At 47.3% G+C, this 15,881-nt stretch overlaps 1 protein-coding gene across 2 annotated transcripts in view; it reads right to left on the bottom strand.

Annotated features, from left to right (window-relative positions):
• Positions 1 to 607: 607 nt before the first annotated feature.
• The window catches only part of LOC133370709 (bone morphogenetic protein 8B-like), a 54,009-nt gene continuing 38,735 nt past the window's right edge, over positions 608 to 15,881 (bottom strand). Inside the window, exons 3-8 of one of the 2 annotated variants that reach the window (XM_061597387.1) lie at positions 13,563 to 13,755; positions 11,445 to 11,593; positions 10,811 to 11,005; positions 7,716 to 7,795; positions 6,231 to 6,341; positions 608 to 2,891 (exon numbers count right to left, since the gene is read on the bottom strand). In XM_061597387.1, the coding sequence (XP_061453371.1) occupies positions 2,742 to 2,891; positions 6,231 to 6,341; positions 7,716 to 7,795; positions 10,811 to 11,005; positions 11,445 to 11,593; positions 13,563 to 13,755 (878 nt within the window). In that variant the 3' untranslated portion in view covers positions 608 to 2,741. The remainder of the gene's footprint in view (positions 2,892 to 6,230; positions 6,342 to 7,715; positions 7,796 to 10,810; positions 11,006 to 11,444; positions 11,594 to 13,562; positions 13,756 to 15,881) is intronic. The other variant, XM_061597388.1, reaches the window with a different exon arrangement.

Genomic DNA, 15,881 nt, shown 5'->3' with positions numbered 1-15,881 from the left:
TGCTTGCCCCAGGTCTTGGCTTCAGGCATCCCTTTGCCTGTTATGTGGGTGGACTGGGCAGCAGGTGTGATGCTGGTGGGAGGGAAATCCTGCTTTGTGTACATGCCAGGGGTGGGAGGAATAGACCAGCCTGGGGCCCTTCAGACATGGGTGCCCACAGGAATTTTACAGCTAAGCACAATACTGGGGAACGGCTACTTTCTGACAAAAATGAGAGCACTGCTTGTAGTACTTGCATTGAGTCTCAGATTCTACAAGTGCTCTCTTTTAAAACTTGATTTTTTAAAAAGAAAGCTAGGGATCTGGAGATTATGGTTTGTGGGGTAGGGGAACTACCTTGCCCCTCCCCCACCCCTGTGGATGCCTGTGGCTCCTGATGTTGCGTGATGGCTGAGGCTGATGGAGCTGTAGTCCAAAACAGCTGGAGGGTACCAGGTTAGGGGAGGGGGGCTGGACTAAACCTTTTCAGCCCACAGGATTATGAGATCTTATTTGAAACTTTCCTAATTCAGCTGCATTGTGAATTGGTGGGGGAAAACATGAATTTGCTTACCGCTACCATACACCATAAAGCAGGCATGAAAGTACACTCCAGCTGTGTTCAGATCAAATCTCTCTCTGGCTGACACTTTTAAAAGCAGATAGCAAACCTTCCGGGAATTTATTGGAGAAAAAATAAAACAAAACCATAACTTGCTTTGTAATGGCAGTAACACTACACCACGCAGAGGGAGTTGAAAGTAACTGAGTAGTTACCAGTCTGTCACTATTTTCCTGCTCAGTTAAGTTTGTCTGCCAACTTCACACATCGTGCAGAGCCAAACCTGAGTTAGCCCCCCAGGAGAGACCCAACAGGAAGTGGCAACCTTATGGCTCCCTGATGAGGTTTCATGTTTGATGTATGTGCCTGCCGCATTCTCACACTGTTATTTTAGGATTACACCTATAAATGCAGTGTGCAAAGTTGCCTCACAATCTTCAAGAAAACAAGCATTTTGTACAATCTGGATGGACCAGATTTGTTGATTCCCTGCTCCCTTCAGTGACACTGCACCAGTCTTTCCCAACTAGGTGCCCTCCAGATGTTTTTAATCTACAGCTCCCATCAGCTTCGGCCAAATAAAATGCCTGTACTTCTGGGGCTGATGGGAGTTATAGTCTAAAACTTCCCAGGTTGGGAAAGGCTGCTTTACACCAGCATAGTTAAAGCCATGTTCTAAACATTTTTTAAATGTGTATTTCTGTTAATATTTTGGAAGTCAATGCTTTAGAACAGAGAGTGAGTCAGGCACCCAAACACAGAAAATGGCTGGTGGGTTTTCAAGGAAGGGGTTAAAGTGCTGCTTGAAACCGTGATGAAGATGATTTGGGCCTGGGTTTCACAGAAGACTGCAGTAGCCGCCTTGCCTTAATTGCTGCTTCATTTGCAGCCGTCAATGAAAATCATGTTTAAGGAGGTGAACTGGGCGAGTGTAACCAACGTTGTAAGTGAAGTGTAGCTGTCATCTTAAGGCAAATATGGGGGGAGGGTGAGCTTACCACAAAGCCTGTGGTCATATTTTTGTGCGATTTGATAGCACCCCCTCCCAGTGAATAGGGTCATCCATTTCTCTTACATGATGTGGGAATGAAGTGGGAGCCATTTGACTGGGCAGTATGGGGAAGAGCCACAGCTCAGTGGTAGGCAGCGCATCTGCTTTGCATGCCGAAGGTCCTCAGCCTCTCCAGGGAGGGCTGGGAGAGACCCTGGTTGGAAACCCCAGAGAGCTGCTAGCCAGTATTGATACTATTAAACGAGATGGACCACTGGTCTGACTCGGTGGAAGGCAGCATCTTACGTTCCTATAAAAGCAGTCAGCTTCACTTTAACCCGAAGCAGATCTTCCTTCCGTTGACACAGGGGAAAAAGACTGGCTATGTAGCTGCAGCAGAGGCTCTGGGTTTTTGATGGGGCAACCAGGTACAGCCCCGGTGCTCATCTTTGTCAGAGTCCTTGTGCAGTTGGCTGCCTCCCAGTGCCAGAAGACTTCCTTCCCTCTGGTTCTGCTCATGTGGAGGCAGCTTGTGCAGAAGCCTGAGATTCTGGGAATACTGGACTTTCAAAGAAAGCTCTTGCCCACAGAGCTGAAGAGAGACCCCACACTGTGCCAGGGGCCTTGCGAAAGGCTCCAGTCTTCCGGAGGGGCAACAGCTACTCACCAACGGTTGCTCATGTTGTTCCTTGCAAAATTAGGCTCTGCATTCTATTTTAAAAGCCCTGAAAAATATCAGGGATTTAAAAAATAAGCGTACAAAAAGGGCTTACTGCTTTGCCTGGTTTTCTGCTGTGCACTTTTAAGTTTAATTTAATTTACAGGGCAGGATCTGTGCGGAGGTTTGGCACAGAATACAAAACAGACCTATATGTGTAGCCAGATCATGTTTTAGTTTCCTTGGCAAAGCTTTTTCTGTGAGAGATTGTTGCATTTGCTGAGGATGTGAACAAACCGACCTCTAGGCAAATGGCCTGAGTCCGGGTCAGCGCAAGGTCAAGAGAGAACAGCTGACTCCTTCACTTTTAGCGTACAGTGGAAAGATGTACATTCCCTTCCTTTTCATGGATCGGGGGCTTCCTCTTCCAGACACGGGCAACAGGTGCTCACTGCCTGCAGCCTTGGCATCTCTTCTGCTCCTTCCTTCCTTCCTTCCTCCCTTCCTTTCCCCTTCCTGCCCCCAGGAGCAATCCAGACTCTACCAGGGCGTCAGTGGCAGCCGCAGGTCTTCACCACCATGTTGCGGTGTTTCTTGAGGATGACGTTGTTGTTGCTGTCATAGTACAGGACTGAGGTGGCGCTGAGCTTGGTGGGTGCACAGCAGGCTTTGGGGACGGCATCTGGCTTCATCAGGTGGACCTGCAAACGGGGGGGGGAGGTAGTGAGAAGAGAGCATAGTAATTGGGGCATTTCTTCTCCCTCGGAAATTGTCCAGCTCAGCCATGGTGTTGAGTAACCAGCCCCAGGGCCAAAAGTTAAATGGACGTGCACACCCATCCACCCCGCCCCCACCCTGATCTGGAGATGGAAAAAGCTTCAAAGAAGCATTTGTTTATACGGAGAAAAGGCACCAGTTTCAATGAGTAGGTTATTTGTCCGCACTGGCAAAAATATTTATTCAAAAACATTTGGCAGCTTGAATTGCAGTTTATGTTGGAAGCTCTCTCAAGGCACCATCGCTGGAAGGCAGCAACTGGCTGGCTGGAATTCCAATTGCCATGATTGGGGGGCTCGCAGTGAATGTCAGTGGAAGGGGAGGGGATTAGTGCCATCGTGATGCAGCCAGCACTGGCCCCTGCACTGAAGTAAAGTGAACCCCTTGCAAGAGAGGGCATAGCTCCATGATAGAGCGCCTCCTCTGCAGAGAGAGATGGTCCCACATTCAATTGCCTGTCAAAGGATCTCAGGTCCCAGGGATGGGCTAGAGGGCCAAGCAGTCTGCAAAGGCATGGGATTAATCTCAAGACCTTCTCTCGGTCCCACCAGTTAGAACAGCTAGACTGGTACGGACCAGAGAGAGGGCATTTTCGGTTGTGGCCCCCGCCCTCTGGAACTCTCTGCCATACGACCTACGCCATGTCCCCTCCTTGGCAGGTTTCCGCCAAGGACTAAAAACATGGCTGTTTCAGCGGACATATAGAATCCCTAGTTAATTTTAATTCTACAGTGTATAGATGTGGGTAAATTGAACATGTTATGATTGTATTTATATGTGTATTTTAAATTTTAATTATGTACGCCGCCTAGAGTGGCTGTTTATTCAGCCAGATAGGCGGCCTAAAAATAAATTTTTATTATTATTATTATTATGCTGACTTTTGTGCAATTATTTTTAAACCTAGACAAGCAAGCAGTGGGACCGTGCTGGCTGGGGCTGATGGGAGTTGTAATCCAAGGCACCAGGAGGGCACCATCTTGGTGAAAGCTGCATTTCGTCATCTCCCAGGAGTCCTTCACCCCTTTCACCAACCTGGTGAAACTGATCAGGACTCCACACAGCCTGCAGGGGAAATGACAGAATCCAACGGAGGGGAGGGGGGAGGCCTGAGAAGCGCATCTGCCTTGTCTCCTGCCACAGCCAGAGATATAAACCACACGTATTGAGTGTTCTCCTGACAGTCCTAGTTAAGAGGAATTCGCTCCCAGCCAGGCCAACCTCCCACTTTTGAACTGCAGCCTCTGGGCCAAATTATATACATTGCTTGCAGCCATATCGAATTTCTTTCTGTTGTAAATAGCAGCTACTGTTAGGCCACTCAGGACTGGGACCATGCCCCACGCAGCGGTCCAAAGGGAGCGTCTGTCCTAGGGCTAATGGCAGCTTAGGGGATGTGCACAGGATTTTAGCCAGGAAGAGGACCCTGGTGTGGCAGTACAGGATGGATAGCCCTCTCCCACTGTGCAGCATTCCTCATCATGATTGGCTGCCTTTCCCCAACGGCTCTCCTTCACTGCTGAAGGACGATGCATGGTGCACCTACAGCCAGAGGTGACTTATGTTAGTATCACATGCTCTTTGGCCTTCAGTCGCTATGCTCATAAAACACAAAAATGTCTGGAAAAGGATTCTTATCCTTAGCTGTGACATTGGAATGCCCTGAAAACAGCTCATGCACTCGCTCGCTCGCTCTCCCTCTCTCCTCCCCCCCCCCATTCTCGGCGCTTCTTTTCCTGTTGCTGAAGCGGCAGCAAATTTTCCCAGTAACCAAAATTCTCTCCCAGCAGTTTCATCGAATGTGATCTGCCATGAGTCACCACCGTGTCACTTCAACAGTGCCGCTCTGCTGCCAAATGTCATCTCTTCAGGTCAGGCCAGGCTCTCACAAAGTTGGCCACTCTTATCTGGCCTATTCACCTCCCACCTCAAAGCTTGCACCCCTCTAAACTTGCCACTTTACCACCCACTTTTTCTCACTGAGCTGAAGATTGGAGCATACAGGAATGCAAGTTCTTCAATGCCTGTGTGTGAGAGTATGGCCTATGCTGGCCTCCGCAAATGTGACTTTGTTCTGCCTACACACAACAAGTTGGTCATGTGTGACCCCAAAGAAGCAAGAAGCAGACATTCCTCCCGCCACTTGGAAAGCAACTCAGCACAGCACAGCACAAACTAAGGCATACAGTACCTTCCTCAATCTTCCCTAAGGAAATACCTGGTGGTGTGAATACAGCCCACCCTGGTTATCCAGAAGAGAGATGGGCTTCCCTAGGAAGCAACCACCCCACCCCCGTGAGCCCTGGCAGCTGTGCTTGTGGGAGACAGCAACTGTTGGAAGATGGTCCGAAGGCAGCAGACAGTGCTGGGTTTGCAAGCTCATCCCACTAGACGAGTCCTGCAAAGCCTCCATCTCTAGAGATAACTACACAGGGGTGAAAGGAACAAGGACGTCCATAAGTAGCGTTTATCAGCCCACCTCCAACGCTCTGAAAAGCAATGAAGAGCCCTTCTTCTGCGTAAGGCAATGGGATCAGAGAAGCATATAAACTCATCATCTCTCCTGCTATTGTCTCTGGTCAAACAGGTGTTGCAGGTAGCTCAAGTCCTCAAGCAGGAGTAAGGAACCTCTGGCCCACAAGCCTGATCAGGCCTCCCCATTTGGCCCACAAGCCATTTTGGCTAAGCCACGTCCACCTGCCCCACACCTGGTGTCTCAGCCAAAGGTCTTTTTCCCCCCAGTTATAAACAGCAGCCACCGGCTGGCTGACCATGTCCCATGCAGGCACTGCCGAGCAATTGGTCAGCGGTGCCAGCAAACCCCTGTGCCAAGGCCTACGCAAGATAGTGCTTTGAAAGGGGCTTTGCAAGGCGTGTGCAAGGCAAAACAATCATCTGAAGTCGGTCTGGCTAGTCCTGCACGGCAGGCTTCAGCAACACTTGCTGGCCTAGGGGCACATGTGCACACTGCTTCTCTTTCAGCTCTTTGACAGAACACCATAGAAACAACAACAGGAGCTGCCTGAAATGGATCTAGCTCGGCACTGTCAACGGCAGTGGCTCTCCGGCTTTTCAGGCAGGAGTCTCTTCCCAGGCCTACCTGGAGATTGAACCTGGGACCTTTTGCAATGCCAAGTGTGAGCGCTGCCTGCTGAGTGAGGCCCTTCCCCACCGGCGCACAGCCCCTCTTGCCTGCCTCTCCCTCGTTCCAGGAAAAGGCTCTGGCACAAGCGCTCTACAGTCTCCCCCACAAAGAAACTGACCAGGGACTGGAGGATGGCATGGTTGGTGGCATTCATGCAGGAATCCAAAGGGAAAGCGCATTCTCCTTCACAGTAGAAGGCAGAGTAGCCCTGTGGTGCAATCACCCAGTCCTGAAAGAACAAAGCAAAATCACTTAGGAATAGGCTAGCCCTGCCCCCCCCCCATCGAGCTCGGAGTCCCTGCTTAAGGTGTACCTACAGGGTTATGTTCACTTTGGGGATGACTGAAAAGCTGTTCCGCACCAGAATTATTGAGTCTTTGACTTTACCATTTCTATTTTTTCTAAAATTAAGCTGCAACCTTAGGGCCCAGTAGGTCACTGCATTTGATTTGCCTCTTGAAGTTCCTGTAATAGAAGCTCACTCCACAGCAACTCTGAGCAGGGCTTTCAGAATGGCCGCCCCTCTTCTGCGGAAGAGTATCCCTGTTGATATGACAGGCATCAACTACTTGTACTTTCTGGAATCAATTGAAGGCATTTTCCTTTTGACCAGCTTTTCCAATGGGTGAAAAGGTTTCTCTGGCTTAAGTGTTTATTTTGAGATCGTTTTGTACTGTTTTAAAACTATTTTTAGTTGTTTTTATGGTATATTTGTAAATCCCTTTGAGACTCTGGTGAAAGGTGATTCCTACATTAATAAAATAGTGATGATAATAATATTAGGGCAGCTTTCCCAACCTGTGGGTCCCCAGATGTTGCTGGACTACAATTCCCATAATTCCTGACCACTGGCCACGCTGGCTGGGGTTGATGGGAGTTGTAGCACAGCAACCTCTAGGGACCAAAACATTGGGAAAGGCTGTATTAGGATACATGGAATCTCGCTCTGAGGCCAGGGAGACAGATGTGACCTCGAGTCTGCTCTCTGGCTCCATGAAAACATTTGCAACCCTGGCTCTAGAGACACCACACCTCCGATGTGGGTAGGGCCAGAGAGGGATCTGTGTCAGGAGCAGTCTGGGATGCACCTGAGGAGGATTCTGAAAGAGCTGAGCCTTCCCAGCTTTGTGACATACCTCAAACTCGGGAAAACTTTATACCAGCGTCTCCCCTATTTCCCTTCTTTTGTTCCCAGAGGAAGGGAAATTGGTTTCCAAATCCAGCCTGAAAGGGATGGCGGAGGCATGAGAGCTGGCAGCGGGTTGGAGGGGCACTGAAGCCACCTTCAGTTATACTCCTGGCCTGCACCAGCCCCCAGACAACACTGAGAGTGATTGTTTTAAAGATCTAGTTCCTGTGAACAAGGTGTTCCCCACATTAGGTGTTCAATTAGGAAGGTGCACACCTTGGGAACCACTGCTTTAGCACTGTATGTGCCAGAGTTGACAGGTATATTTGCCATGACTTTGCAAGAACTGGATTAAGAAAGACTAAAGAAATTTGGGGGGGCGGGGTAGGAAGGGAGGAAATGTTAAGATTTCCATATTTATTTTTTTTCCTGGGCTAACAACTGAAGGAAAGAAAAACATTTTTAAATAGTTACCAGCCATCCAAGGTCTTGAAAGCTGACGTAGAGCTCATGCCTTCTGCACACCAGCCTCCCTTCAGAAACATGTCTATCATCTGGGAGAAAGGACCAAGAATGTTGGTCGAAAGGCAGGTGGTTCTCCATCATTCCCTGAGTGTACAACTGAGTCAGCAGAGGGGAAATGGGGACCACTCAGGGAGCTTCCGATCCCCCCAGGCTGTTTTGGTTGAGCCATGCCTACCTGCCCAAGTTTTGCCCTATGACATTAGGTAGGGGGCAGGTAAAGATGTGGCTGGATCAAAAGGGAGTTTGCAGGGGGCACCGCTGATTGGCTGGCACCTTGCAAGTGCTTGGCAGGGCCCGATGATCAATGGATTAGCCTGTGGATGTGCTATTGGGTGGGAAGGAGACAAGGGGCTTGGCATGCAACGGAGGACCGCCTATTGCAGGGAAGTCCATGGCATGGCGTCCGAGCCCACGACATTCATCCAATTGATTATTGGTTTAGGAAAGCATATCGGTTTTTCGGTGGTGTTTCCAATCCGGATTTGTGAACGCAAAAATCCATACTAGCTTCCAGCATCATTTGGACAATGGTGAATTAATGAGGACACAAAGCTACAACATTGCAGATTATGCAGTCGTATGGATGGGCACACTACGGATGTGCTAGAATTCTGTCCAATGTGGATTTGATACCAAATTTTCCGTTAATTCACTTATACGCAATAATTGCGGATTGGATTTTTTTGTAGTGGTTTTCCGCAGCTACTATAGGAAACGGATTGGTAAAAGAAGTGGCTTGCAAACAAAGAATGAACTCGAATTGATACCAGCCCATTTGGTAGATGGAATGCTTTTGAACTGGCACCGGTCACTGGATCCCATCCCTAACACACACAGAGATCTTAGTTTTGCAGCCTTAATAAATGAGTTGATGAGCAAATTTGATGTCACAGAGAAAAGTGCTAGACTTAGAACAGGATTTGGAATCCCCCTTCTCTGCCACAACTGAAGCTCACTGGGCAGTTCTGAGGAAGTTACTCAGCTTACTCTTCCTAGTTAAACAGACAAACAAACATTTAGAACACTGATATATTGCCTTTCAACAAAGTGGCATATACAGTAAAATTGTAGGATACTACAACATTGCATCCATTAATGCCTTGATGAAAATGTGTGGCTCTATTTTCCTCCACCCTCAAATTTCCTCACTATGCTGTTAGCAAAGCTTCACCACAAATGGTGTGTGGGGGCAGACCAGAGTTGTGGGGCATAACTTCGTGCTAAAGACGTTTTCTGTTTGCACCATCCACAGTAAGGGTTCAATGCCAGCTGCAAACACAGTGTTTTCTAGATACACTTGAGGGGAAGCATCAATCACACGGTTTCCTAAAGACCACACCCTCTAATTTAACATTTCCTCTGCTTGCCTGGCAACTGAGCATGCTCAGTTTGATCTACCAGTAAGTTTCATTTAAAAAACAATAACCCGGAAGTGCGCTTATTTGTATTTTCACTGGTACAATACAGCTGAAATACAAGTCGGGGGAGGAAGAAAATAAAGGCACCATTTGCAGCAACATAAAAAAGGTTTGCAGAACGGGAGAGAGCAATGGAGTTTCTCTTCAGCCCACAGGAAATGAATGGAGGCGGCGGCAGTGGGCGCGGAGAGGGGAACGATTGACACGACCACCTAAAAGCATTGGAGCACAGTGTCTGCAAGCCCTAGAGATACAGAGTGAAGACTTTTTTCCTTCCCTTTTCTGATTATCAGGGGATTGGGTTAGATTTTATTGTACTTTATAGTTGTAGTAATTTTATGCTGTGCACCGCCCAGAGAGCCTTCGGGCTTTGGGCAGTATAAAAATTGAACAAAATAAATAAAATAAATAAAATAAAGATTTACATGGGGGAAACTGTAAGAAGCTGTTTGGCAGTAACGTCATGCGAATCATGCAAATTAAAAGGACATGTAACATCAAACACACAGTAAACCCCTGTGCAGATGAGCCCTCAGAGAGGCAGGAGAAAAGTGGGGAGGGTCATCCATCCTCCCGCTTCCTTGCTCTGAAGGTCTTTCTGCTTTGTGAGATTTTTCTCCTCTGGGAAGAAGGGGTTATGTGGCCACACCTCCTCTGAGGTGCAGCGGGGAGGGGAGGGCCCTCACCTATAAAGTGACCCTGGGCAGGGCTGGTCAGAAGAGACTGCAGATTCCAGAGACAGGGAGGGGAGGGGAGGGGGGAGAGAGTTCCCTGCAAGTCCATTGATTGATTGACATGTTGGAATTGACTCTAGGAGGGATACTTCCACACGGCAGCTTCTTGTGGGCTCCATGCTGCCCAAGTATGTAAGTTTTGTGCAATGTCCACACAACTCCGCCCTTATCAAAATGCTGCCCCATATCCCTCCCCCACCCCAGTTAATCCGGATGTACTGTTTCTGCGAAAATCTCATAAGACAAAAAAATGGGGAAATACAGGATGGCATTTTGATGAGGACAGTGTTGTTGTGCAGATGCTGCAAACAAACAGCACACCTGAGCAGGACTGAGCCCACCCTTGGGTGCCAGGTAGAAGCACTTCAGGGTTGTGTACACATCACTGGCTTCAAACACAGTGAGGACATTATTTTTCTCAATTTGGATTGAAGCACATTTGGGAAAAATGCATCAAAACACAACATTTCATAGGAAACAACAGGACAGACACTACAGGATAAATACAGATTGTGGCTAATGTGATGTGTACATGGCTTCCCAAACCAGCAGTGGGATCTTATTGGATGCAGAGTAAATGGGAGTGTGTACACAGCCTAAGGGTGGATCCACACCATATATCCAATGTACATTTAAAGCACATGACTTTCCCCAAAGAATCAGGGAAACTGTAGTTTGTTAAGGGTGCTGGGAAGTTGTAGCTCTGTGAGGAGGAAACCACAGTCCTCAGGATTCCTTGGGGAAGTCATGTGCTGTCGCCTAGAACTAAGAGTGTACTGGCTGCAGGTTCTTCATAGTCTGTGGCAGGAAGTCTGCCTGACTGACTGAGACTTCGCAGTCCAGTTGGAGGGCAAAGATCCATTTGCCTTTCTCTGGCCTTTCTGTTTCTTACCAAATGACCCTGGAAGTCTGTTTGAGTGGGGGAAGGTGTTTGACTTCTTGTGCTGCCTCTTCCTCAGCTGTTTGACGGCACGGGGGACTCTGGCTTGGTTCTGGCTCGCCCGGAAGAATGTCACCACAAAGGGCTGCTTGGAGCGGGGTCCACGGCGACCCAAGAGGCCTGCTAATCCAGGATCGACGCTCTGTCCTGCGGAATCCAAAAACCAAACCCTTTCCACTATGTTAATACTGCTGTCAGTCACGTTAATAATAAATGCAGTTTATCTGTTTGGGGGTACTTACAGACCTGAACTTACAAGCTCTGAACAGGGTGGTTTATAACATATGCTATTGGAGGTCGCTGATTCATAGGGTCGCCCTAAGTCGTAATTGACTTGAAGGCACATAACAACAACTGTCTTGTGGAACCACCATTTTAATAATTCCATTTCCAAATGATTGCAAAAAAAGAAGAAATTCCACAGGCATGCTAAAGGAAGCAACTTTACCTGATGAATATCTCTGTGTAACCCAAAACTGTGCCTGACCATCCATGATGGTCCCGCATGTGATACCGCCTTATTGGGTCTACAGTCACTCTTATGTCAAAATGGGATTCCTAACAACTGCCAAAACATTAGCCTTACCGTCCTCTGTCTCCACATAAAGCCTCAATCCCAGGTTGTATTTGCGGTTTAACAGCCAGTGATTACTGGCAGCTGCAACGTCAAACACCAGCCAGCCCTCTGTCCCTGCCAGGAAGTCTTGTAGGTCCAAGAGAAGGAGCTCTGGGTCCCTAGGAGAGCAGAAAACATCTATGAGTCCAGCTGGTCTGGGTCAAACATATTTTTCTTTTTCATGAATGCAGTGATACAAGGCAGCCTTCCTCAACCTGATGCCCTCCAGATGTCTTGGGGTGCAACTCCTGCCAGCCCCAGCATAATAATAATAATAATAGTAATAATTTAATTTGTGGGTCGCCTATCTGGCCAATGGCCACTCTAGGCGACGTACAATTTAACAACAATACATTACATCATAATAAAATACATCATAAAATACAATATAACAATAAAGCAATAAAACAGTTCCAGTACAGAGTAGTAGGCTATTCGTCGTAAAAATTTAACCCTCCCCGTAAGTCCCAAAGGCCTGTCTGAAGAGCCAGGTCTTCAAAGCTTGGCGGAATACATTCAGGGAAGGGGCATGTCGAAGGTCATACGGGAGGGAGTTCCAGAGAGTGGGGGCCGCCACTGAGAATGCCCTCTCTCTTGTCCCCGCCAACCTAGCTGTTTTAGTTGGCGGGACTGAGAGAAGGTCCTGTGTGGCTGATCTTGTTGGGCGGCATGGTTGGTGGCGCTGGAGGCGCTCCATCAGGTAAACTGGACATCATCTGGACATGCTGGCTAGGGACCAATGGGAGTTGTAGTCCAAAACATCTGGAGGGTTCCAGGTTGGGGAAGGCTTCCCCAGGTTTTCATAGTGAATCAACTGTTTTTGCAGCAGTTGCTTCTTATTTTCTGCAACTTTATTTCTAAATACTTCGACATTTGCTCTGTTAATATTTGTGTGCATGGTGCACATTTACTGTAAAGTTTTATCAATCCCAGGTGCAGTTCTCTAAACGGGATTCTCTGTACCTAGTAAACATTTCAGCATCCTGAATCTGACAGCCGTATTTGTGAAGTTTAAAATGACTCAAAAGACAAGAAGAAACGTTGGGAAGGGCCAGCCCATACTCAGTGGTGGAGCGTCTGCTCTGCATGCAGACAGTCCCAGATTCAAGTCCTGACATCTCCAGGTAGGGCTGAAATCCTGGAGACCCACAGCCAATTACTGTTGACAACACTGAGCGAGATGGGCCAATGCTTCGACTCTAAATAAGACAGCTTGATGTGTTCCTAACCCAGCATGTCTCCTGAACAGATCTCACTAGAAAGAATGGAAGCTGTGCTAGAACTTGTCCCATCACCCTCAGACATGTATATGAGTTCTTCCTGGTGGATACGGCCTCTAATGCAGGAGCAGGGGACCTTTGGCCCACTGGCTGAGTTAAGCTTGCCAGTCCTGTCCATTTAACCCACAGGGCCATTTGGGCAGCCATGCCCACCTCTGTCCATCATGTTACACTGTGCAGTAACAATCCCTATTACTGTGGTGAATTTGAGACAATTTTGTGCAAAGCCATGCTTTCCACAGCTTTGCACGTTGCTGTCCTGGAAGGCAGAGCTTGAGAATTGCTCCCTGGCTTGACTAAGGCATAAAATGTTGAACTGCTTTTGAATTTGGCACACTCTAGTCTAGGAAGAAGCACTACCTACCTTCTGCTCACAGCGTCCAGAAACTGGGCTCCTTCCCCTGGCTCTGTCTCCCAGCTCATCTGATCATAGCTTTGCTTTTCCTGGTGGGGTCTGTGGTTCCATGTGCTTTCCTTCCTTCCCTCCCCACCAACATTTCCCACTCTGTTAATTTCCAATATGTTCTAGGAGCATCATGATGGAATTTTTGCAATTATGGATGAATGGAACGGAAATTTGAGAGGTTGCATATTCTTTATTTCGCCATGTTTTTTAAAAATATCCCTTCCATCATTGGAATGTGGCCCCTGGAAGGTTGGGTTTTAATATGGCCCTTGGGCTAAAAGCATCCCCACCCTCATCCCCTGCTGTAATGGGGCTACAGTCCTTAACAACGACATGAGCTTTCATGGTCCTATTTGACAGTTTTGTATTTCCAGGTCAAAAGGTGTTTTGTTCTTACTGCACCTGTTAGGATGTTCTTGGACTATCTCATATATGCTGATGTGAAGAGTTCTGTTGCTACGCCAACTGAAGCTTTGCATCTTGTAAATTCGGAATTCAGCTGCTGTTACAGACTCTCCCGTTGGGATCTGTGTCAAGTCGAACCTGAATTCCTTCCAGTAAGGCTTCTGGTGGAAGATGCCCCAGTCCAGTTCAACTGGAAAGAATTGGGACACGCTCAGAACAAAACATATGGATTATTTTTGGACATTATGGTTGCTTTCACACTGCACTTAATTTTGTTATTCTGAAGATTTCTTACCTGGTAATTGGAGCCTTATATTTGATCTTTCACACATACAAGCTAGTTCTAGAATTCTAGTGGAATATACTGCAAGTTTAGCGCTAATTTTTGTGATAAATAATATCAGAAACAATCCGTTTGCAAGCCTGGAAACCAGGAAAATCATGGGAGGTTTTGCTAGCTACAGCTGCTCACATGACAGGCCTCCCAGCATGCAGTGTGTTCCCGCCCTTTAGGGGCGCTTTTTCGTTTTTGCCTGACAAAAATTGTATTGGTATTCCAGTGTAGGTGCAGATAGCAGCAGCATTTCACACATACACACATCTATCTATCTATCTATCTATCTATCTATCTATCTATCTATCTATCTATCTATCTATCTATCTATCTATCTATCTATCTATCTATCTATCTGTCTGTCTGTCTGTCTGTCTGTCTGTCTGTCTGTCTGTCTGTCTGTCTGTGATGCTGAAGGGAGAGGGCTCGCATGGCGATGCAATGAGATCTTAGACCTCCTACACAGTGGGGAACAGTGCGCATGTGTATAATGGGTGTGGGATGAAAACAAGATGTTTATTGCAGCCGTGTGAAAGTCAGTTGTGTGACATGCCAGTATATCGGCTGAAAAGCTGCTGTTCCTTAACGCAGCAGGTACTGCAGTGTGAAAGGGACTTTAATAATTGGGACAGAAGTGCTACCATTTAAATCCATTAAACTAACGCAATAAGCCCCATGTCTGAAAGCAGCCCTATGAGCCACATTATCTGATGTCATACCTGGACCCAAAGTGGTGAATAAATTTAAAGACAAACAAATGCAACCATCATTTAAAAAACCAGGACACCTAAAACACCAGTAAAATCTTAATAAAAGAGCCAAATAAAACATTGCTTAACTAAAAACAACTCAGAAGTATATTTATTTATTTACTACCCAGTTTACTGTTGTCCTTTTGCTGGCTGGGGCGGATGGAAGCTGTTTTCCAAAACATCTGGAGAGTTGGGGAAAGCTGCTGGAGAGCATCCTGGAATTTAGTAGCGGTTAAGTACTACTGCAGAGGTCTGGCTGTTAGCTGGAAGAAAACAGCTGCTGCTTGTGTGTGTGTGTGTGTGTGTGTGTGTGTGTACAGGGCTTGACTGTCTGCGACGTACTAGAAGAGGGTTAGGGTTGGCTGCGGTTTCCAAAGGAATATTTCCTTTCCCAATTAAGGGAACCGAGGCAGAGAGAACTTGAGTAGGGTTTGGGGTTGGACTGGTTTGTGTTTGTTTTTATTTCCATGTCTGACAAACGTCTTTAAGTTTAGGAGAAGTCTCAGAGAGAGAGAGGGAGAAGGAGAGGGAGACAGACTCACACACACTTTTCTCCTTTCCCAGTTTTGTTTTGGAGTTTTTATCTTTCTAGCCAGCTACAGTGACAGAGACCTCTCAAAACTGGACACTGCTCTGAGGCCTGAGCAAAGAGTTTGCCTTCTCTCAGCATCTCAAATGTCTGCTTTGCACTTTTATTTCAGCTGAAATGCAAGCCCCAGCCAGAATCCATTGACCCGTTGCACTGGTTAGGCCTCATTTTGAATACTGCATCCAGTTCTGGTCTCCACACTTCAAGAAGGATGCAGACAAACTGGAATGGGTTCAGAGGAGGGCAGCAAGGATGATCAGGGGACTGGAAACAAAGCCCTATGAGGAGAGACTGAAAGAACTGGGCATGTTTAGTCTGGAGAAGAGAAGACTGAGGGGAGATAGGATAGCACTCTTCAAGTACATGAAAGGTTGTCACACAGAGGAGGGCCGGGATCTCTTCTCGATCGTCCCAGAGTGCAGGACACGGAATAACAGGCTCAAGTTGCAAGAAGCCAGATTCGACTGGACATCAGGAAAAACTTCCTAATTCTTAGAGTGGTATGACTATGGAATCAATTACCTAGAGAGGTAGTGGGCTCTCCGACACTGAGAGGCAGCTGGATAGCCACCTGTCAGGGATGCTTTGATTTGGATTCCTGCATTGAGCAGGGGGTTGGACTTGATGGCCTTATAGGCCCC

Source organism: Rhineura floridana, chromosome 15 (assembly GCF_030035675.1).
Source record: "Rhineura floridana isolate rRhiFlo1 chromosome 15, rRhiFlo1.hap2, whole genome shotgun sequence".
Classification (NCBI taxonomy): Eukaryota; Metazoa; Chordata; class Lepidosauria; order Squamata; family Rhineuridae; genus Rhineura; species Rhineura floridana.
This window is presented reverse-complemented; position numbering and strand designations above follow the sequence as displayed.